This window comes from Struthio camelus, chromosome Z (genome assembly GCF_040807025.1).
Source record: "Struthio camelus isolate bStrCam1 chromosome Z, bStrCam1.hap1, whole genome shotgun sequence".
In the NCBI taxonomy this organism is placed as follows: domain Eukaryota; kingdom Metazoa; phylum Chordata; class Aves; order Struthioniformes; family Struthionidae; genus Struthio; species Struthio camelus.
In genome coordinates this window covers 88041115-88065550 of record NC_090982.1, presented here as the reverse complement: position 1 = coordinate 88065550, position 24436 = coordinate 88041115, and the positions used below count along the sequence as shown (strand labels likewise).

Below are 24436 nucleotides of genomic sequence, written 5' to 3'. Positions count from 1 at the left end.
TTGCTGCAATTGCAGGTTGATAGAATAAACGCAGGGTGAGGTGGGTGGGTTTTCCTTCCGGCCCTCTCCACTCCAGGCTGGTAATGTGCTTCACTTGTGGAGCTGCTCTTTTCATCATCGCCCTCCTCCCCCACCACCCGCTCCCTCTTCCTCTGGCTCCAAAGCACCAGCAGCAACATGTGGCCTAAATTAGGGACCGGCAATTTAAAAAGTGCCCTTCTTCTGCTGGAGACCTGGGGCAGGTTGGTCTGGGGGAGAGGGGGATCTGCTCCTAACGTGTATTAAAATACAATATTTTTGAACCTAAACGCTGGGGAAATCCATCCTTAGCCTGGCAGAGTCAGTCTGGTGAGATGGTGGAGCTGAAAGGAGGGTGTGCAAGGGGCTGTGTCCCTGTCTTTGGGGGTGGTGGCACAGCTGGCTCTGCACTCGCCGGCATGGGAAGGCCTCCGCCATGCATGGGCACCCAGGAAGGAGTATCGTACTAGGGTGAAAAGACCAAAAAAAGTCTAAAATGTCTAAAATCACTGCCTGGGGTGAAGTCGGAGGTCAGTGGAAGGAGGGAGCCGCACCCGGTGCGGTAGAGAGCGCCTCCCGCGATGAGCGCTTGCTGCTTGATCAGGGATCCGCTTGGAAGAGTTTTTCCTTCTGTGTGAAGTTGACATCCGCTAATGCGGAGCAGATTGTTTCAATGAGCAGGTTTATGCTTTCTGACAGCTCTGATAGCCATTACATTTTGCCATTTGGTAATGTACTTTATAATTTAATAAATGTTCTCTTTGAGATCTTAATTTTAAAGGCGTTCCACCATGTATTTTGAAGTCTCTAGGCTGTTGATTGATGGGTTTATTCTCTTCGCAAGTGTTTCCTTATATCGGGTACCTATTTAAGTGGGTTGCTCTGTCTCCGGAAATACACTGCTCTAAATCACTACGGTGTGTTACGGCTCGCGCTCAGCGTTTCTGCCGCGCGCGCCAGGCGATGGATTCCTCTTGATTTGGCGTTAGGTGCGCAGGGCGGGTGGGGGGCTTGTTGACCCGCCGTAACATCGGCGGGAAGGAGCCCTCCCTTCCAGCTGACCTTTCCCAGCGCAGGAAAAACTGCAGAGCGTTTTGATTTGGGAGGAAACCCAAAGAGCGGAGGGGAGAGAGGGAGAATTTGGAAGCGCGGGGCCGAGATTGAAGGGGAGAAGAAAATCTCCGGTGTCCCTTTGCTCGGCCTGGGTTTCTGGCCACCTGCTGCCAGCTGTCACCGAGGAGGAGGCGGCGGCGGCGGCGAGGGGCCCCCGTGGCGGGAGCCCGCTCCTCGCGCGGGAGCCCTCGGGCGCTGCGGGCGCGTCACGCGCGGTGCTTACTTCCTGCTAGATCAGCAGTGCTGGAAACCGGCTCAGAAGCCCTTGCATGCGAAAACCGGAGAGATCTGGAAGCGCGTTCCTAGCGGGCTTTCCAGAGGAGTTTAAGGAAGACAAGGTGTTGGGAACTTGCAGGCAGGCTCCCAAAAACTGAAACAATGCGATAATTTTTTCATCGTGTCACCTTACAGAACGGCTCCTTTCCCCCAGATCGTTATTCATCATCTCTCCAAACTTCCCAGCACGAGTCAGAATCACTTTCTAAATTCAGGGTCTCTTTAAGAACATTAACATCTTTAGATCTACGATAGATTTGCTGTCAAACCAGAAGGTTGGCTGTGCGCATCTGCAGCTTGCCCCGTTTCTTCTGTTTGTAGACGGTATGTTGCCATTTTTCCCAGTGGTATAAATTCAACCTGTTTTACTTTCGCAGTTCTGGGTCAAGGTATTGGGTTGTCTTTCTTTATCAGCGCTTATTCATGATAGCTTAAGTGTCTAAGTTAAGCAGTAGACACAACTCCTTTGTAAAGTTATCTGGCAAACATTGATGGATGCATTATCAATATGAATAAATAATATACTTTCTTGGGTTTTTTTTTTTAACATTATTTGTTTTGTGGAATAATGACAAGACGACACGGGCCAGTTAGAATATTGTATGTCCATACAGCTGATCACCTCCTCTACTCTGTTTATTGCCTGCTGAAAATACTACCGTCCCTGTGGTATAAGGGAAAACAAATCTGTAGACTTCTGCACGTTTTGATATGAGAGGAATTTCCAGGCCTGCTCTTAACTAATGTCATGATAACATGAGAATCTTAGTGTGATAAAAACCTGACAATAATGAATATTTATATGGAAAGACTCCTTTTCTTAAGGAAATACAGGATTAAAAAAAAAAAACACCCTACAACTCTTTAAATTCATTCTTATGACTGAGCCTGCCACGGCAAAATGAGTTAATTTACTTGAATCCAGTGGCTCTCGCTCTGTGAGAATTTTGCTATAAAACCAACAGGAAAAATAAACGTCTGTCTTTAGTGAGGAAGAGTTACAGCCGGTTCCAGGACAGTTTGTAAGCTGGCATTTATTCTGGCTATCTTTTCCATCGCTTCATGACCGCTGAAATCTGTCTACCCTCTTCTTCTCCTTTTGATGTTTTTGTTTCCTTTACTTCACAACTTCTAAACTGACTTGCACATCCAGAAGCTGCCCAGGGTAACATTTGCCAAAGTTTTCATTCATCGTTTTTATACAACTGCTAAGAACGGTGAAAAATCACCAAACGTGTTTGACCCAGATTTAATTGCAATCTTGTCCTGGCAAGTTTCCTGTTGCTAACACTGAAGATTGATTACAGCTGCTGGTATGTGAAACCTGAAAGTAGATACATGCCTGGGCTTTTTACACCTGTTGGGTGCCTGGTCATTCCAAACAAGCACATATCGAGGAAATGCAAAATCCTCAGCGTCGACATGTGAAGAAACACTGGCATATGGTTTCCCTTAAATCCATTTCACTGCTGGCTGTATGAAATTTGGTTATTTTTGAAGTGTTTTCCTATTGAATCATTCAGAAAGCAGAGCTGTGGAAAGCGGAGCTGCGACTGTTGTGGAATTTGGGACAAAAGAGACCCATCAGCCAAAGCAGCCGGGTTTTGTGCACAAACGAGATTCCGCCTGTGAGCTTTTGTGGTTGCCGCTCGGGCACCCACATTTAAGAATCTGACCCTGCAGTTTTATGATTTAGTTTGACAATAAACAGTGTAGTGAGCTGAACTCATCAATTAGTGGACAAGTCAACAAGCAGCGTAAAATATATACTGGTCGCTTTGCAGTGCCGATGGAGAGTTGTTTTACCTTTATCACTCACACTCTGTGGTTACTGCAGAAAAAATGTGCAAAGCCGAATAGCCACTGGTGGGAGGGAGCCTTTTCCTGGTCTAATTTTTGTTTAGCTGGAGTTATGTCTGAAATGGCTGCAGGAATGTAGGAAAAAGCAGGATTGAGGCAAAGAAGTATCGTCATGCGAAGGAAAGCTGGACCGCGCTCCGAGTTTGTATACAGGAGACGCTTTGTTTTGATCTCCCCCTAAATGTCATTCCTGTGTTTATAAATATACTGAGGAAAGGGCTATTTATGTCATTTTTTTTATAAAATCCTTCCTGTAAACATAGATATTGGGCCATATTCCTAGGTGCTGCGTAAGCCGGGGTATGGTACACCCGGATAAGCCAGCCCGCAAAGACCAAGGGGATTTTCTTGGAAGCTCGGCACGAAGCGCCGAGGCGCTGTGGGATGGCAGGCAGGTTCGTCAGGTGCTTCTCCTCCGCCCGCCCCTCTCTTGGCTTCGTTTCACAGCGTGCAGCCCACCTCCGAATTGGTGCTGTGACTTTTGCGCAGCCGAGCCGCGAGAGTCCACGTTACAACCAAAAAAAGATCGTTAACGGGGAATATTCGGCGCTTCCGCGCGAGCCTGCTTGGAGCCCGACTGATGCGTGCTTTAGGGTTCGTGAGCTGTCTGCTTTCAGCCCTTAGTCATGCGCTGTTTTGCTTTTCTTGTGCCGTTCCTCCCGATTTCCGAGCCCAGGTCTAGAGGCAGCACGTTGCATGTGGCGGCGGCTTGCTCGGGGAAGAGCTCGCGGTGCCGGAGGAGAGGAGAGAGCCCACGCGGGGAGGTGGCGGGCGGCGAGATGAAAGAAGGGAACGAAACCCTTCCAGGGAAACGGGGAGAGGAACCGCGCCGGAAGGGGAGACAAGGTGGTGGGAATCCTAAAATAGTGGCGGTACATAAAGGCAGCTCAGCGTAGCAGGCGGTCGCAGAGGATGCAGGAGGGGGCTTTTTCATCGTCTCTTTTAAGACAAGAACCCATGTAATTTTTCCCAGGTAGGACTCTTAACCATGCAGCGGTTTGGACGTGCTGGCATCGTGGTCTCGCTGGTGAGGTTGTCCTTTGTGTTTTCGCCTATCCCGTGGGAAACTTCTCCCCGCCGGTGAAGGTGCTACGTGTGATACCTGTCCAATGAGTGAGAAGGAAGTGCGCTTATAAGTTCATGTGATCTTGCTGTAGGTGTCTAAAATACTTAGTTTTGACTTCGATGCAGATTTCTGAGGGGAAAGAAAAAAATCTGTTGCGCTTGCCTTGTAGACTCTAGAACAGCAAGTAGGGGGAAACAGTTGATTTTATTTAGAAAAGAGCAACTGAGCACGTGATGAAGAGACTCGACGCCTCTTGCTGGGCCCTGCTGATTACTTGAAAAAGTCTGCGGCTTCGTTGCCGCTGCCGAGTGGCATCGGCGTGCGGCGGCAGCGCGTGGCGTCGTCGGGCTGACGGCAGGCGTGGGCTAGCGCGGGCGCCGGTGGGCGACGGGGAAGGTCCTGTCCGCAGGCACAGCCCAGAGGCCAAACCCGGCGCCCGGAGCAGAGCAAAGCGCCCGGGACTCTTAAAAATGTCGTGAGAAAGCAGAATAGAGAAATTACTGTAAATTAAATACCGCGAGGCAGTTGGTTTTTTAAAGCCAGGCGTTACACCTCCTCGAGGTGCGTCAGCGTAATACATCTGTTGCGCGATCGACGCGCACGCCGCTTTGAAACGGCAAGAAGCCTGCTGCATGTTTTATTAAAGCGATGGTATACTGCCTTTGATGTTATTTCCTCTTTCTAACCTGGCTGTTGGCTTTCTGCATTAGTATACCGCAGGTATGTGGAAGCATCAGACCTAGTTTTTTTCTTCCCTGCCCATCTTTAATCTGAAGGTAGTTATTTTAGCATTAAGTCTGACATTCAGATGTCTTTTCTGAAAACCTCTGCGATTTCTTTATGGTCATCCTCTGATAACTCGCATTAAACGTTTGTAAGAAAATGCTCCCAGGCCTCTAGCCGCCGTTGGCCAGGAGAGCGGGAAGGGTTGGGAAGGGGTGTGCAAGGAGGATGAGGTGGGTCCTCCTGCCTCGGTTCCTCTGCCTTCCCGTTGACCAGAGCTGGGAGGTCTGGGCTGGCCGACGTCTCCCCCATCCCTCCATCCGTCGAGATGTTTGGAAAGGCCCTTGCCCCGTTGCCTCTCGCCCTGACCCCCCTTCCCTTGGCTGACGCGCAGGAGATGCGCTTGCGGGATGCGGAGGGCCTGGGGTCGAGGGGGATTTGTTTTCCCCCCTCGCAGGTTGAAACCCTCAGGTTGCGTTTCTGCCTGACTTCCAGCACCCTCAAGGGATAGCTGATGTGGAAACAGTAAGGCCGAAGAAGCTAGCATTAGGAGAAGTGACACGGCAGGTTGCCACAGCGCGCAGCTGGCGTCCGCTGGGCCGGCCGGCCGTATCGGAGCCCTTCGTTCCCTTCAGACGCTAAGAGGCGAGGGGAGGTGCGGCGTCCACGTGAGGGCGGACCGAGCGCCAGGCCCCCCGCCGTCCGTCCTCGCGCCCGCGTGGGCGGCGGGGCCGCCCCGCTCACGGCCGCGTTATCCCTTTTCCGCCTGAACGCGCCGCCCTCGGAGGGACGCGGCAGCCTGCGGGGGCTCAGGCCGTCCCCAGCTCGGCGGCGGCCCCCGGGCTTTCGGCCCGCTTGGCCGCCGGGGGGCCGAGCGCCCCGGGCCGACGTCGCCCTCGGCCGCCGGCTCTCCCGTTGCGTTGGTTTGCAGCAGCGGGGTGGGGGGGGGGGAAGGGAAAAGGGGGGCTTCTCCTCCATGCCGCGTTTTCCTTGGCCTCTCGCCCGCTCCTTGTTTTTTTGGGGGGGGAGAGAAGTCCTCGCGCTGGCCCCGGCGCGAGGGCGCGAGGCGGCCGGCCGGCGCTGGGCTTCGCGCTGGCGTTGCTCGCAGCCCCGTCTCGTTGGCGGCTCGCGCTCTGCTTTTCGCTGTGACCTGTGCGTGCCGGAGCCGGCTCCCTGCCAGCTCTGTGATCTGCTGCCTCCTTCAAAATGGAGGCAGGAAGGTATCCATTTTCATCAGGAGATGACAGTGCTTCGGTCTTCCTGACCATCTGGAGAGAGCGACTTCCACCGCAGGAACAAAATTCAGGGGAAGAGAGAGAGGGAAGAAATTCAACTACGCCTTCTGAGCCCGGGCGGGTTTTTTTCCTTTTTTTCCTTTTTTTTTTTTCCTTTTTTTAAACTGAATGCTCTTCCCCGTTGAACTAAACACAAGCAAGAAATCCACCAGATAGATAGTTTGTAAAAGGCGAGTTACAGAAACCTCTGGGGTATTAGTAAACAAATGTAAGCAAATTAGTTTTTTGGCACACGCACTAAGTTTATTGCACACGCACATATAATAAGTACTAGGAAAGACGGCCTTGTTCCCCTGATGCGTACGCACGCCGCGTTGGTGGTCTCGTGTAGATCCAGGTTTTTAATCGTCCTTTCAGGCTTCTCGGGAAAGAGCTCGGACCATGGGAATGTAGTACCCCAAGATATGTTTATGATTTTCAGTGCTCTTGGTAATGCTGCTTTCTAAATCTCATTTTTTCACTGGGGAAATAAAGTATTTGATGTGCTTTCATTTTTGTTCTGAAATGTGTGAAGCCTGTATGCTGCCGTGTAAGAAAATAAGTATTGTTTCAAGTTCTTGTTTATTTTCGGCTCCCTAACGCTCAAGGAAGAACGTATGTACATCTGTTTGCTCATTTTATTTACAGAAATATATAGTTGGACAAATACCTTGCAGATACCCTTGTTTAAAGCTGGAAAATGGCAAACTGGAGTTTCTTTTGAAGCCTAAAATTTATTTTCTAGTCACACATGTACTGAGGTTTTTGTATTCTGAGAGAAGAATTATGTAGTGTTGCGAACTGATTTATACTGAGCGAGGTAAAAACTCAATATTTCTTTCCTGCTTCCTGCTAAAGGCATACTAAATTAGTCTTTTTTTCCTTAGGTTTATGCCCCGTCAGCAAGCACTGCCGACTACAATAGGGATTCACCAGGTTATCCATCCTCAAAACCAGCAGCCAGCACTTTTCCTAGCTCCTTCTTCATGCAAGGTAAGATGCTGCTTTCAAGAAGAAATCTATTTTGCATACGTTTTCTGTGTTTGTATTTTGGTTTATATGTAGTCGAGACATACAGGAATATCATCTTGCGGTCTGTAAGATTACCATTAAAATGAAGACCTGTAAGTTTTCATTTGATCATTACGTCTCTGAACATCTTGTTTTGATCCGGCAGTGAAACAGGATAATGAATAGCTTGCCAGGTCCTTATCGTCTGAGTTACTTGAAGCAGTTTTTTCAGCGTGTGTGCGCACATACATTATGCATATTGGAAATGCACACGAATTCACGTATGTACTTTGTGTAGCGTTGTTTTTATGCTAATGTTTTTGTGCTAAAGTATACAATGCTACCAGTACGTCTGTATGTTGTATATGGAATTGCAGCAGCCTTGTAAAAATTAAGAACGCAGTTGCTCACGTTTGAGAAGGGGTTAGTAGTTTTTATGTGTTCACTGTTACCGTGTTGTATTTCTTGCAGTGATTACATGCAAGTAAGATGAAATTCCATATAACTTAGTAAATAAAATTCCAAGAGTTCGGAAACATCCACCTAGAATGAGGCTACTCATCTTTTGCCACATTTAGGGCAAAATAATTAGCTTTTAAACACTTACACATATACTTAGCTTTAGACGGATAAGTAAAACTATGTGATTCAGCAGGTGAAAGTATCTGCAGGACAAGGGATTAGATTTTGTTCTCTCTATATCGACTTTCCAATTCCTACCCTCAAAGAAGCAGCCGCTTCGAGTCCCAAGCACCGAAAATCGCAGGCACTGGCAGTGGGTCTCCAGCGAGCGGCTCGGCTGCCCGCTCCGGCCAGCGTGAGATCTGCCATGCCCCAGCTCTCATTTGTGGATATTCCAGTCTGGGTTTCGAGTTGATCCGCTTTTTTTAAGCAGAGGCGGGAGGCAGGCTGCTGGGAAGCGGTCGCGGGAGGAATGGGTTGTGGCGCCGTTCTTATTGCCACCTTGCGGGGTCGTTGTGGGTGGAAACGGGACAGGATGGACGAGGAGGTCGGTAGAAACGTTGACCCATATTGTCCCCTCCGTTGGTGCGGAAGTCTACATCTAGACTGGTTCCCTGAGCCGGGAAGTATGGGCAGCAGCTCAAAAGAAAGTGGTGCTCTTGGCTTAAAACGGAAATAAATACCGCTTAAAGAGCAAACTGTTACGAAACTCCTGTAGAATTATAAATGGTAGACATTGATAGGTTTCTAATGATATTAAATATTTATACTTTGCAACGCGTTCCGTATTTTTAAATATTATCTTCTCACAGATTTGTATTGGTGACATAAATCTCATTAAATGACTATTCAAACAACTATGGGAAGGTTATGCTAGACGCGTTGTTGCCAGGATTTCTGAAGGATATGAATAAGGCAGGGTTGAAGCTGAGACACAATAATTTTTTATTAGACCAACTCTTGTAGTTTGCAAAAGCTGATAGCTTTTCCAGCCCATGTGCCTCTCTTTGAGGTCTGCTGATCGTTACGGAAAAGTTATCTTTTTTTTTTTTTTAATGTTAAAACGGTGGCATTCTTCCACTGGAATTTTTCACTGGATTATTATGACTCCATTTCAAAATATCTAGTTAAATGCAAAACGTACAGCTAGCTCTATCACTTGGTAAAATGTGGGGAACCTTGTTTCGTAATCTTTAGTGCAAATCGCACCTTGCAGTGAATTCAGTGGAAGGGTGGATGCCATGCATGTTAGAAGCAGAAGCAGTGAAATCCCTAAAAGAAGACACAATACAAGTGGTGCTACCTTTTTTTTCCTTAAAAAAGTAAGAACCCAGACAACCAAAAACCAACACTATCCAAACAAAAAAAAAAAAACAAAAAACCTCAGAAAAACTCTCTGGATGTGGAAAAATTCAAAGTTCGGGACATATCAGATCATTAACTAGCTTAAGGCATTGTCCAGAGCTTATTAGCCCAGACTAATTCTAATGAATAGACTTAGTTTATTTCATTTCAAAGCTCAGACTTTTATCCCTGATGAAATTTGTTACAACTCAGTTTATATACTTGAGTTTAAGATACAACAGAAGGAATAAAGCTGCAGGAAGCTTTCAAGCAGAAGCTATGTGGCAAACATAATGCATTTCAGGATGACGCTGTTATACGCTGCTGCTCAGCTCAGCTTCATTTTTTCATTAGGAGCTTGTCTGTGTGTTAAAGCTATGTGGCCTTCAGGAGCCAGAAAGGCAACGTACGGCCTTCCTTTCGCAGCTGCCGTCTCTTACTGCGAGCGATTACAAATGCAGCCGGACGCTGGGTGCACGCGGCCCTGTTAGGCTGGTTGTTTCAGAGTTTGCAGAAGGGCAAAACCGAGCAGTTATATAAGATTTAGAGGCTTCAGAAAGCTGTGCTTTCTTTCTGTGTTGCAGATGGCCATCACAGCAGTGACCCGTGGAGCTCCTCCAGCGGGATGAACCAGCCCGGTTACGGAGGGATGCTGGGCAACTCGTCTCATATTCCACAGTCCAGTAGCTACTGCAGTCTGCACCCCCATGACCGCTTGGTACGACGTGCGCGAGGGGGAAGAGGGTCGCGCGGGTGAAGGGCAGAGAGCTGCGCAACTGCCTGGGTTGTGTACCAGCAGGAGCCCTTCGGGAGATGCTCAGGATGTCTCGTGGCGTTGACCTGTATTCAGGTCACACCACCAAAATGTTCTCCCTGCCCCACTGCACGTTCTCAACGTGCCTAACGTTCTGCAAAAACGAGTTTGGGAGATCTCAGAAAACTTTGTTTTGAATATTGTATTTAAACATTCAGTCTCTTGTGAGAGAAGTAAACATTTAAACTTAACTGTATAGTAGTTTGGGAAGCCCTCGGGAATGGGAGCAGCCAAGTCCGCCACTGGAAGGGTAGCGACCAAGTTTCCTTTCACAGGTTCCGCCCTGTGTAAATACTTGCTTGCACTGAAAGCTCCCAGGAGAGAATTGCTTGTGCTGGTTTAAACGTATACAGATTGCCAAGTATTTTATGCTGCTTCTATACATCTCACAACCTCTGCTAGTGTGACTGGGAAGTGAAAAGAGGAGAAAAGAGTTCTTTCGTAGACTGTTCTTTTAGATTAAGTTTCAGTAGAACAGAGTTGATCAGCTGTTTGTGTTCATTACCTGACCATCACCCTACGTATGAGCTGCACACATGCATGCTGATTAGTATTTATGGTTTATGATTGCCAATAGCCTTTGCTTCTCCGAGTTTATAGGTTTCTAGCATGAATTTTCTGCTTCTAAAAATGGGAGATTTTTTGTTTTCTCTGGGACATCCTGATGTCTCACAAAAGTAAGTTGCTGCCCCACTTCCATCTATTGTATTGGAATGGAATAAAATTGGAATTAAATCTGATTGGAGCACAGCTTAGGGGATATTCTAATATCATGGCTGAATGGATTATGTAGTAAGAAAATGGATTTCATCCATTTTTTTTTTTTTGAGGGGGTTATTTGTTTTGTTTTGGTTTTTTTTTTTTGGTAAAGAGATGAACAGACTGCTAAAACGGAAGTCATTTTCCTGAAAATGTATGTAATTTTGCAAGTACTGTTTTCCTATTTTGTACCTATCCTTTTCATTCTGGAAGACCATTGAAAAGGAGAGTAACAAGAAGTACTGGTTTTAAGGGAGGAGTCTATTACTTTGAAGTTTAGAAGAAACTTCCTTTTAGGAATTAGACAAATTAAACTCAGTTTGGCAAACTGAGAATTATTTGCAAAACAAATTTTTCAAATCTCAAATTTAATGAGGTTAACACAGTGCTATGTAACACTAATAGGAAGTCAAAAGCAAAAGAAATTGCCTCAAAAACTGCTTAATCACGTCTTTATAAAAGGCATAATTAGAGCACTAAGCAAATTTAGCATTGCTCTGAAGTGACAAGCATATATTATAAAATTGAGCATACCTTTAAAACCCAATTTAATCTAATTTGGTATCTACACTGATACTAGTTCATCAGATTTAGGAGGCTTTTGCATGGCATCAGTTCAGGGTGGAGTTAAGATAGCTGAGTGCCTTCATTGTGCAAGTCTGAAAACGTGTTTGCATTTCTTTTACGTGTACCTTGAGTCTGGATTTCTTGTAATGCATAATGGTTTTCGTGGAGAGTTAAAACATTTCCCCAAGGTGAAGAGGGCTGGGACATTCAGGCTAGACTCTCCAGAATGTTTCTTCTATGTAGGAATTATTTGCTCGAAATTTCAGAGATGGTGGGACCTCAGATCTCACATTGACACCAGTGGGACTTGTAGGTGCTCAGTGCCTGTGAAGTTCATATTGATTAATTATTGTAAATATTTGTACTAGCAGAGCCTTCTGTATTTGAGGTAGCAGTGGGACAGAAGGGAGACAGGGACTCTGTAAGTGCTCTTTGCGTAATTTCTCTTGGAGCATCGATGAGAGGTCAGCAGTTTTACTGTAAGAAAAGCCTGTTGAGGAAAGCTGGAGTGGTTTCAGTTCAGTCCCGGCACATGTTCCTAACTTCCCAGTGAGGTGGAGGTGCTGGGGCAGGCAGAGAGCTGTTGTTTATTATTCTTAGTTTCTCATTGCTTATTAGTGCTTTTCTAAATAGATGCTTTGCATACAAAGAACAGTTCTCAGATCCCATGTTTTGCCTAAAATGTTTGGCAATAGTGTTTGGATTTCTTCCCCTGAGAAATGAGAAAATCACAAAACACCACTTCAGTATGTGTCATGGAACAGCAGTTTAGCAGGGGAGATGGAATTGCTTGTTTTTAGACTCTTGACCGAAACAATCGTTGTTTACTTGTTTCTCAGTCATATGACACGTTCTGTTCATCTGTGCAGTTTCAGCCAATTGGATTTGGGGCTGAAGTCCGAGAGTGGTTTATAAATGAGTCAAAGCCTGAAATTTTTATTCAGACTTTAGTCAGAGTTCATGGCGGTTTTTCCACGGGTAAGAAAAGTAGGATTTGGCTATATATTTACATTTTTTGGTGTAACTTTCAAATATCCTGTAATTTGGTACTAAACTAAAAAAAAATCCTGCAAAAGTAATTAAATAATAGAAATGAAGAAAAAATGGTTTTTAGCCAGCTTACTTTGAACCGCATAAGGAGACAGAGGGTGCAAAGCTAACGTTGCACTAACATTATAATGCCTTGATCCCGGAGTAGATACTGTTCAGTTATTGGTATCCAGCTACCTTTATTTCCAATGAGCCGTTGTATGAGAGTCTCCAGAACCGGGAGATCTTCTGCATGACCCCTTCCTTTTGGGAACAGCGCTGTGATGGAGATAAAAGCTGGGCATGTTCTAGCACTTGTCTGCGCACTGTGTCTTACACTGATTAAAAAAAGACTATTTAACAGTGACAAACTGCACTAATGGAAGCCAGGTTTATAGTAATGTAAATTCAGCAAAAATTTAACCGCAGCAACATTGTGTCACAGTAAAGGAGGTCTGTGTCAATCCAGCTGTATAGCTATCAATGTCTTCTATGTGTTACCCAGACACTTGTCTTGCACTTGCTTAGAGAACTTGATCCATCACCTTTTTTGGTTGTCTATAGCATAGAGGTACCTCAACAGGAGAAAAAAAATGGATCCAATAGATTACCTGGTGTGCCCATTTGTGCCAGCGTGTCTCCTTATAGCATGCTCTGCAGTACTTTGTCAGGTCTTGTTTTAAATGTCAAAAGCAGTATGGGTTTCTACCACTTCCCTTGGAAGACTGTTCCTCCAACAAATAGCTGTCCCTGTCGCAGAGATTTGCTTGATACATCACAATTTCTTGTTATTTCTGCCGTACCACCATCAGTTACGAACTTTCCACTGTAGATGTTCATACATGTTCACTACATGTTATGCATGTTCAGTACCCACAGGTGCATGTTGTATCTCCTCAAGAAGCTGTCAGATTTGAGTAGAAAAATGTGCTCGTCCCTCTGTCTCACGACAACATTCTGCTTTTCTCTGTTGGGTGAATTACGGCAGTATTTGAGACTGGAGCAATACAAGTAGCCTGCTGTCTTGCATGTTCTCGGCATTTAAGATGCTTCCGTTTTTTTCATCCCTCTTGCCACAGAGCTACCCATCACACTCCTCAGCAGACATCAATTCCAGTCTTCCTCCGATGTCCACCTTCCACCGCAGTGGCACGAATCATTACAGCGCATCCTCTTGCACACCCCCAGCCAATGGCACGGACAGTATAATGGGTGAGTCCTCCCCGCCGGCTCCCGGCGGTCCCCCCTTGCTCTCGTTACCGTCTTCCCAGCTCATCTGTTTCAATCCTAACACCAAATAGTTGAAGTCAAGATGAAGAGTTATTTCCTAGTGTATTGAAGTATAGAGAAAGGCTAGATTTTCGGTTCAGTAGATGTAGAAAGATGATGTGAAAAATTTCATGTAAATAAATATATTATAATTGACCTTTGCCTTCCTTGCTTAAGCATTTAATGCTTCTTCTCTTTGAGAATTAATATAAAAATGTAATATTCAACTCAGTAAAGTGGTTTGTTTCAAAGTTTGTATGGAATATATTATACCCACTAAGTGCCTAATCCTGCTATTTTTGAAGTCTAATTTTATTGTCTTCAGTGATTTAATCGCCTACAGCACCTTGTGAAGTGATACTTTACTTCTGTATCACAACACCCATTCCCTTCAGTTTTTAACTTGATTTCCACATCGTGGGGGGGAAACCGGTGATGGCAGCATGTCTCTGTAACGAGAAGAGAGCCTTCTTTTTTTAACGTTACTGATATTGTTCTAACGCGCTCTTCTAAATTAATAGCATACATCTGTATACTTTCTCAACTGTTTGGCAAATACCGGTTCATACTTAAAGACAGGAAATAAAGAAATATTGCTTTGCCTGTATCTCAAAGAACAAATAAAGCTAATTAAATAATTGGTAAATAGGGAACACATCATTTGACACATGTTTCAGATTACACACATGATTCTGTATTGAATGACTGTGAGCAGGACTAATGCAGTAAGAATGGAGGGTGGGTTCAAACATTAACACATGGGCATCATATTTTTCAAGGTCTCTGAACAAAGAAGAAACTAAATACAGTCTCTTCTTAATTTATCACTGTCTGAGAAAAAAGTATCCCATTACAGTATAGTATTTCTGTGCTCAATCTTGCCATTCCATTGAGAATTCTTCCTTTTCAATGTATTACTTTTCCTGTGTGCGTGACATCAAAAATCACTCTCTCTCTCAAAAGGAGCCGAATAGAGTCAAATTTAATTCATCTGGTTTTTTGCAACAGTTATGTAGAAGCATTACAGATAGCGTTTAGGGATGCAACATTTTGCTGAGGGATATAAACAGGTAGGAGTCTGAATCTACTCTCCTGACCCTATGCCTGAATGAGCCATCCATGAAAATGTCTAAATTTTCCATGTAAAAGATTCATATAGATTTGCATCTGGATTCATCTGCTGAAAATTCCAATGTGTGAATAAAAATCAAAAGAGCTACAATACAAATGTGCAGATTCTTTGCACAGCTGTAAATATTCAACAAGAAGTGCCATTGGCCTATGTCTAAACCGAAGCCTGCAAAAGTATTTCTTGGACCTAGATGTGAGTCCTAATCTCCTCCTAAGTCAATGAACCTCCCTTGAAGTCTAGGCACACGCTGTCTTCTCTCCGTGTGCCCTGATTTCCAGAGAAAGGAGCGTAAGCAGGGACCAAAAGTGAGCAGATGTAGGCTCTGGCGAGGTCCCAGGCTGCATGACTGGAGCTGTTGCTCCAGGAAGTGCACCAGCATACCCCGGCCGTGCGGAGCAGGGGGACTGCCTAGCAAAGTGTGTCCTGAGACGTACCTTCCGACTTCCGCGAAATGCCTGACCGGCTCTAGGAGAGTAGGTGCGACAGCAGGAGAGCGTGAAGCGCAGTGAGCAGGACTTTGGTAGGCGAGTCGCATTGATTAAATGGCAGTGCAGATTTGAAAAGCAGTAGGGAGAAAGTTCTTTCAATGGACTATGTGACAGCACTGACAAGGAGCAGTGGTTAATCTTCCTCGGAGTGTTGGCTTTGTGATTTCAAAGGTCTGAAGCAATGTAATGTTTAAGCAGCCAGTTATTGAGATCTATTCATGCAGCGTATGCTAAAGACACTATATCATGTCTGTGTGATACATGTATTAATCCTGTTTGCTGCTTTCACGTCTAATGACTTATTGTTTGTATGAGATGATGCGTTGTGACACGCAGCTTTTCCAGGAGAAATATTATGTACATTTCCCCTGGAGGCACTAGTTTTACAGTAATTTTATTATTATAGCAGTCACATAATACTGCACTGTGCATTTTACAAGAATGTTAAGCTTCCAGTTACACTAGGGTGGTGAACTGTCACATAGCATAAGAAGAATATGACTTTTATCCAGCAGTGCCAGTTCCTCATAATTTGGGAAGATCACCAGCTATGAATACCAAGATGGTGCAAGTTTTTCCACTGTTCTTTACATAGAGACATAATTTCCAGTCTGCTGTTCTAGAAAGCACTATTCCATCAGAACAGCATGAGTTTGTACTAGCATTTAAACTATAAAAAGTCTGTCTGGAATTCTCTAATAGATGGCTCCAACCTATCAGTTACACCAGATACTTTGCTAGATATAATTATACTGGTTGAGACACAGATTCCTGGAAGTTTATTCAATAATCTAAGATTTACAATCAACAGTCCCACCGGTATGATGTGAAAAGGACATACTTTACCATTCTGTCTGTTTTCCTTCCAGTGCAGAATTGTTCTTCACAGAAACACTCTGAGAAAGTTTTAGGAGATTAAGTATAACAATAAACATGCTCTTCAACATAGTTAGAATTGATCCTTTACAAGGTTACAGTCTTTCATGATGTCTTCAGCACGTTAATAGTTTTGTGAGTGGAGGAATAGCTCAAAAGTGAAAGTAACAGCTCCTGCGATGCACATTCAAGTCCTATTTTACAACAGAGGAATCCTGTTTCCAAGCTCTCAGTGTCTGTTATGTCCCACCAAAATTTGCTGATGCCTTGTATCAGTGGAGACTTGCTCTCTGAAAGCGTGGAAATCGTTATTTAGGCTTATATGCTTATATGCGTGTAGTTGTTGTATATAGATAAAATCTATATTCCGACCAACTTGAGGAAATTAAGAGCTACCATAAGTACGTAAGAAATGCCTTAGTGCATCAGATCGATGGTCCGTCTAGCCTAGCATTCTACTTTTGACAGTGTCAAAACGTCATCCTGGCCATTTCTGTCGTTTGCTCCCTTCGTACTGCCCTCGCATCCAGAATTTTTTTATTAGTGAGGTTAGAGGGTAAATTCTTGCCTGCTTCTTCAAGTGTCTGTTTATGGACCTGTTGTCCATGAGTTTGTCTAATCCCTTTTTGGACCTGCTGCTACCTGATACGTAGATACGTACTTTATTTATATATTTTAATTTGTTGTCCTGCAAGTTTCACTGAGTGCTCCCTCGTTCTTGCCTCAAAACTTTGTCCGTCATTAATTAATTAATAGAAACCTTTCTTGAAGTCTGGATTTGACTACTTCACTCAATTAAGCCCAGTCCAGAAATGTTTTGGATAAACTGTCCCCTTCCAAATTTGAGTGGGTTTCATAGCGTTCCTTGCGCTAAGTTGTTCAGAATGTTTTGCAAAGAACTTAAAAACATCTGTCCTTGTTAAGACCAAAAGCTCGTCTCCCCCACGGTCCTGTCTCCAGCAGCCTGTAAGGATTTCCTCGGAAGGAATATAAAACCAGGGCAAGCATATATAGTATTTTCCCAGTCATTTCCCACTCAGGAGCTGCCTCAGCTGGGTACGGGTCTGAGTATGTGGGAACCTTTAACTCATTCTTCTCCATGAGCTGATCCAGTCTCTCCTTGAACCGGTGTAAACTTGCAGCATCCGTGGCATCGCTTGGAAAGGCATCCTACAGGTCAACGACCCAATGCCAAGTATTGCCTGCTGGTGTCTGCTCTGAACCTAGCTCTTCCCAGCTTACTTGGTGTGCCCTCTTTTTGTGCTGGAACCAGCACGAGCAGCCAGGGCCCCAGCCTGTGCATGTCACTTAGCTTTACGGACTTCAGCTTCCTCAGCCTTAGCATCTGCCACATGGTCAGGTCCAAGAGCTCCTCGCTTGCCTGGCGCAGTTAAATTTGGCACGCGTGCCAAGGAACCTCCTTCTGCCCCTTGTTGAATCTGCTTTCCCAGGATCTTACGTGGTCCTCGCTCACTCTCGTGCTGCCATGAGCAGCAGCAAATAGCCTCTCCTCTGTGTTAATTGTGATTTTGGAGCTTGTAGCATGTCACAGAATCACAGAATCGTTTAGGTTGGAAGGGACCTCTGGAGATCATCTAGTGCAACCTCCCTGTTCAAGCAGGGTCACCTAGAGCATATTGCCCAGGATCACATCCAGACGGCTTTTGAATATCTCCAGCGAAGGAGACTCCACCACCTCTCTGGGCAACCTGTTCCAATGCTCTGTCACCCTCACAGCGAAGAAGTTTTTTCTCAGGTTCAGATGGAGCTTCCTGTGGTTCAGTTTCTGCCCATTGCCTCTTGTCCTGTTGCTGGGCACCACGGAGAAGAGACTGGCCTCATCCTCTTGACACTCCCCCTTCAGATACTTGTACACGTTGATGAGATCGCCTCTCAATCTTCTCTTCTCCAGGCTGAACAGGCCCAGCTCTTGCAGTCTTTCTTCATAGGAGAGGTGCTCCAGCCCTCTAATCATCTTGGTAGCCCTCCGCTGGACTCTCTCCAGCAGTGCCATGTCTCTCTTGTACTGGGGAGCCCAGAACTGGACACAGGACTCCAGGTGAGGCCTCACCAGGGCTGAGGAGAGGGGCAGGATCACCTCCCTCCACCTGCTGGCAACACTCTGCCTAATGCACCCCAGGAGACCATTGGCCTTCTTGGCCACAGGGGCACACTGCTGGCTCATGTTTAACTTGTTGTCCACCAGCACTCCCAGGTCCTTCTCTGCAGAGCTACTTTCCAACAGGTCAACCCCCAGCCTGTACTGGTGCATGGGATTATTCCTGCCTAGGTGCAGGACCTTGCACTTGCCTCTGTTGAACTTCCTGAGGTTCCTCTCCGCCCACCTCTCCAGCCTGTCCAGGTCCCTCTGAATGGCAGCACAGTCTTCTGGTGTGTTAGCCTCTCCCCCCAGTTTAGTATCATCAGCAAACTTGCTGAGGGTGCACTCTGTCCCTTCCTCCAGGTCATTGATGACTACATTGAACAAGACTGGACCCAGGACTGACCCCTGGGGGACACCACTAGCCACAGGCTTCCAACTTGACTCTGCGCCATTCACCACAACCCTCTGAGCTCGGCCATCCAGCCAGTTCTCAAGCCACCTCACCGTCCACTCATCTAGCCCACACTTCCTGAGCTTACCTAGGAGGATGTGATGGGAGACAGTGTCAAAAGCCTTGCTGAAGTCCAGAAAGACAACATCCACTGCTCTGCCCTCATCTACCCAGCCAGTCATTCCGTCATAGAAGGCTCTCAGATTGGTCAAGCATGATTTCCCTTTGGTGAATCCATGCTGACCACTCCTGATCACCTTCTTGTCCTCCAGATGCTTAGTGATGACCTTCAGGAGGAGCTGTTCCATCACCTTTCCCGGGATGGAGGTGAGGCTGACAGGCCTGTAGTTTCCTGGCTCCTCCTTCTTGCCCTTTTTGAAGACTGGCGTGACATTGGCTTTCTTCCGGTCCTCAGGCACCTCTCCTGATTGCCATGACCTTTCAAAGATGATGGAGAGTGGCCTAGCGATAACATCCGCCAGCTCCCTCAGCACTCGTGGGTGCATCCCATCGGGGCCCATGTCCTGCTGGAGTTGTCCCTTTCCCTTGTTTATTTGGTTCTTCCTCTGACGGAGCCTACCCCAAGGCTCTGATTTTTCTGTCTTCTCTTCACATTTTCTGTTCTGTAGACCTTGATGCTCTTTTTTTGATGGACTTACCAGATCTTTGCGCTGTGTTCAAAATATAGATGTGCCATAAATTCGTATGGCACCATAATGTTTTGTTTTGTCTCTGTTCTTTTTACACTAATTCCTAGTTGTTTGGGGTTTGGCGGGGGGGAGGGCTCTGCTACTTAACAATAAGCTGATGTTTTCAGTGAATTATTCACTGTAGCTCCTGGATTTCTTTCTGGAGTGCTTATTAGGTAACGGAGACCCCACCCATGTATATTTATAGTGTAAGGCTTTGTTTTCTCCATGCTTGTTGCCATGTATTTGTCAACACTGCTCTGCGTATGACACATATTGCCCAGCAAATTAGTGTTATAAGAGCTGCTCTTCACAGGTAACTTTATATTTTATTATCCTGAATGTATTTTTATCCTCTCAGGAAACATCCTCAGTATATGTCACTTTTTTCAGGCCATACCTGAGTACGCTGAACAGTACAGAGCTGTGCACTGGGGTTTTGCTGGTAATATTCCTCCTTTATAAAGCTAACCGTTAGTTCCTACTCTCTTCTCTTTCTTAATCATTTTTTTAATCTGTAGGATTATCTTCCCTACCCTGTTATCTGAAGACAATTTAGTTTCTTTGAGAGCCTTTGCAAGGGGACTTTGCTGAAAGCTTCCTGAGGAGTGCAAGTGCATTGTACTTACTGGATCACCTGTATCCACGTGCTCATCGTCCTTTGGAAGGACTTTAGATTTGCAAGACACATCTGCCCTCCAAGAAAGCATTGTTGATTGATGTCCTAAGTATTTATCCATGTGCATGTTGTTCTTTGTTATCTTTCCTAGTACAGAGTCTGAATTTAAAGTTTGGCTCTTTGAACTCATAGAACTTGTTTCCAGTATTGGTGTCATATTTTCTGCCTTCTTTACTTCAGTACTAGGTTGGACTGAGCAATAGATTTCACCCTGCGATTAGAAGTTAGACAATTTTGTATTTGAGTTTCTTGAGAACCCTTAGAAGCATCATTTGGCTCTTTATTTTTTTTCTTTTTATTTATATATTTTAAAGCCTTTACATTAACACTTCAGCTGGAGCCAATTTTCCCGACTAATCCCTTGTAAAATATCACTTGTCCCATGGACAAGGCTGATGAAAACGATCTGCTTAGCATTTCTTCTGTGACGTTTTTTCCCTTGAATTGTCATGTTTCATCTTGCTCATCTGCAGGTCTTTTCCAGCTCCCTATCATGGTCCCTAGTTCCAATGAACTTGAAAAACTTTTTACTATTAGCTTTTAAAAGTTACTCTTTTAAAATATTTTTTGTTCTTATATTTAAGCTGCACTAAATATTTGCCGAAGGTCATCCATCTTACTTGACCAGCACATCTTCTGGTTTTCTTCCAAAAGCCTAAAATGAAGTGGAAGAGCGCATTTTGGATGGGAAAAAGCCTTTTATTTATTTAAGATCAGTATCTAGTCTGCATTCAAAATTTTTGTGGAAAAAAATCGGAGGACCATCTTTATCCAGAAGTGACAGGCAGAGGTCTTAGACTGTCTGAGGCCTCACCATGCTGACTCACTAAGTTATTACACAGCTCATTCAGCTGGGGCTTTGCACACCCGGCACAGCTTACCTTGTGAATGCCCCTGCCTACAAGATTGATAGGGCTGCTGTTTGGAGCAGTGTCCGCAGATTTCCTCGTATCCCTCTCTGGTGCAGGATGACAGATCTGATGCCAGCTGGTCTGTTCTGCAATCCTTCTTCACGTGTGGCGCGTCCCCTGCCTACCGCACAGAACAGTTTGAGGGACGTGTGCATTAAGAGTCGAGTCTGCACGGACACGGTTTGAGAAACTACATTTGTCTTCACGATTCAGTTCACAGCGTAGTCCAAATATCCTTTCTTATTTCTCCTATCAGTTTTCTTCCATTCTGGGTGCTATTCTGGACGCCAGTGAGGCTTTACAGAACAAGCCTACGTCTGTTCGACCTTCAGTATATAACTAGTTGTATTTAAATAGTGTTTCACTGAAGCCAATAGTAAAATGAAGGACCAACAAATGTTAGATATAAATAGAAACAGTTGATAATATTCCATAGTCATTCCCTGTGTAAAACAGCAATGTATGTTACCTTTTTCTGTAGTGATATCATGGGTTATCTTTTCCTACATTTGAGGTCCATTCTCTGTGTAAGTAGTCCCAAGATGACAAGTTAGTTTTGTCCTGCTGCTTCCAAATTCTTTGGGCTCCTTCGGTAGACAGTCCTTGTTGCGTCTCCTCTTAAGCCGAAATTTTTCTTTTCCTCCTGCAAATATGGGGTTTTCCTAGGCACCTGCAGCTTTCAGTCGTGCCCCTTACATTACCAGAATGGTAGTTGGACCAAAGAAGAATTTACATGTAAAACAATCAGTTGTGTAAGAAATGACAGCATACGTAGAAGTTAGATATATTTAAATATCCTGGTTATTCTCCACACATGAACGCTTTTAGCAGCCTGTCTCAAGATCCATGTCTGGCTGCGTTTGACTTGATCTTTCAAGTGGAAAGTGTCTTGGTTACCTTTGTTTGTCTGTTTTCTCCGCCGCCTCTTGGGACGTAATGATAAAAATGGTGTTGGCTCCTGGGGGCCGGCGCTCTGCTGTCAGCAGTGGCCAGCAGCAGGCAGTTTGCAAAGCATCTAGGAAGAAATCATGTGCGCGGCCATCCATCCTCTGGCATTTCCTCCTGGCTCTGACAGTCACAGTTCAGAGCCATCCTGACCTGAAGCTGCATCCGGACGCTGATGTTTAACTGCCACTGGTGGATTTTTCCCCATGAATTTCTCCAGTTTTTTTCTCTATTTGTATATTTGGTCTCCACGTACCTTAAAGTAGAGCGTTTCCCCATTTGACTGGATACCAAGTGGAAAAAATGCCTTTTTTTTTTTAATATGGTGAGAAGCATGAATAATCATGCACAGCTTGACTTCCCCAGGTTACTCATGCTGCTATAAACCCCCGAGGTATTCCTCGTCATCCCTTTCATAGTGAAACACCTCTCCTCAAAAGGAAACTTCTCATACTTCTGCCCATCCTTGTGCCTTTCCTTTGTATGTTTTCCAGGCCTACTGTATTAATTTGTCTTCAAAGTCTTTCATGAGAAGTTTAATATTCAGTGTATCTGAAGAATTCCTTTGTTCTTAGCAGTAACAAATATAAGACGTGGCCCAGCTAAGCGCTGTCGGAGGCTTATAACAGCACATGCGGTGTGACTCTGTGGTGCCTATGTTTGCTTCTCCTGCAGGACCGGTATAGCTCCTCTCCTTATGAGAACCCAGTCTTCAGGCAGACAAATGTAGGTCTTAATTTTAGAGTAATGTAGTTAAAGTCACTTAGAAAAAGAAAAAAAACAACCCCGCATGATTTACATTTAGATTCACAGTTCACTTTAGAACTAAGTAACTCAATTTCTGGATGTCTGACTCATATTATTCAAGTCACAAACCTTCAGCTTGCAACATTAAATTAGTCTGATAAGTTGCATCTCTAAGTGACACCACATATTCTATTTCATTGCCTTTGCATTTCTTGGTTAATGTTCAGGGGTGTAATAACTTTGTGCTTTCCACAGTGGCTCAGTGTAGCAAATCCTACGCTTAATAGATCTTGGAGACCTAATTTCAAACTAAGCTAACAAATAAACGTTATCATTGACATATAAGCTTATTTCCAAACATACAATAGTAATAATAAAGGTATAACTGAAAGAAAGGAAAGATAGGAGCAAGCAAGGATGCGAGCAAACTCCACTATGCGACTTTTGTCGAAAAGTTTGGGATCAAAGGTCAGAATTTTATGTAGCCAAGTTAAATGTAAAGTTTTTCCATTTCTTAAATGTTATAACATGCGTGTTGTAAATGAGAAATAGAAGGAAAACCCTGTTCCATGTCGTTCCATAAGTTCTCCTGACTTGACTCTGCCGAAGCTGCTGGTAGAAATTTAGCCCTTTGGCAGGATGGAGCTCATTCAAAAGTTATGAAATGAGAAATGTAAAAGGTAGCATTAGTTACTTCCCACCCGTCTCACATGTAGACATACGTTTCCTGCTGTGTTTGTGCTTCGTGGTACGACTTCTAACAATTTGGTCACGTGTTCTTTTCCCCAAGGCCCTTTCCTCATTCAGAGCAGAGGGTGGGTTTGCTCTGGGGGTGTCAGGCGCGAGTAGGACCTCTTACCCTATGCTGCAGAGCGTGGAAAGCGCGCAGGGAGCAGGGCAGGGGCTTAAGAGAGAAAAACGATGATTGAAACAGGTGAAACCACCGTAGGTGCAAGTTCCTGGTCCTGCTTCAGCCATAGCATTCCTGTATGATACTAGATAAGATATTAATCCAAACTTTTCATGGGTAGTTACTGTTTGTTTCTCATTTTTTAGTTGCCGGACTTACGGTCCTTCGGGACCAAAGCAGAAGTATTGATCAGTCACAGCAGTCAGTCAAAGCTATGCTTTTAGTTTATAAATGGATATATAGATGCTGAGTATTCTGGAAAAATAAAATGGGTGGAATGTTTCACCCTAATTTTTCTATCCTTCAGCTTCTCATATGAATGGAGAAGTTGCAATCCTGTTACTTGAGGGTGAGAAACTGGTGAAATGTTTCACTCTAATTTTTCTTTCCTTCAGTTTCTCATATCAAAGGTGCAATCCGGTCACCTGAGATGGTGAAAAGTCATTAAATTAAATATGCATAAAATGTTTAAATACAATCAGAAGGAATACGTTGGAAAGCCTATGTGGAAATAGATAATGTCTGTAAAATGCATTTTGAAAAGTAGGGAAGGGACTAAGGTCACAGAGTGAATGGGAAGGAAAGAAAATACTGCTTATTAATTGCCCTTTGTCTTTGCTTTGCAGTGAGTGAGGCTAGGGTTGCTTGGAAAAATAGTAAGCCATCATGTAATTAACAACTGGCTCATAATACAGACACTAGAACAAAAAGAAATCAAGCTCCACAGGCAGACTAAATTATGTCATTCCCAACTCTAGAGGATTCATTTTTGCCACCTTTAGAATGTTCCTCTCCAGTAGTTATTGACATATTAAATGTGAAATGTTGCCCTTATAACAAAAGTGCCTTCGAGATTCTGAAGAAGAAAGCTCTTTAACGTTAAAGAGTTAAGTTAGAATATCTTAAAATACAAACACAG

The 24436-nt window shown here is 44.6% G+C and overlaps 1 protein-coding gene across 35 annotated transcripts in view; it reads left to right on the top strand.

Annotated features, from left to right (window-relative positions):
• The window catches only part of LOC138064405 (transcription factor 4), a 235535-nt gene that overhangs the window by 179472 nt on the left and 31627 nt on the right, over positions 1–24436 (top strand). For all 35 annotated transcript variants that reach the window (XM_068926726.1, XM_068926746.1, XM_068926745.1 and 32 more), the window contains 3 exons: positions 7218–7323; positions 9732–9865; positions 13396–13528. In XM_068926726.1, coding sequence (XP_068782827.1) covers positions 7218–7323; positions 9732–9865; positions 13396–13528 — 373 coding nt within the window. The remainder of the gene's footprint in view (positions 1–7217; positions 7324–9731; positions 9866–13395; positions 13529–24436) is intronic.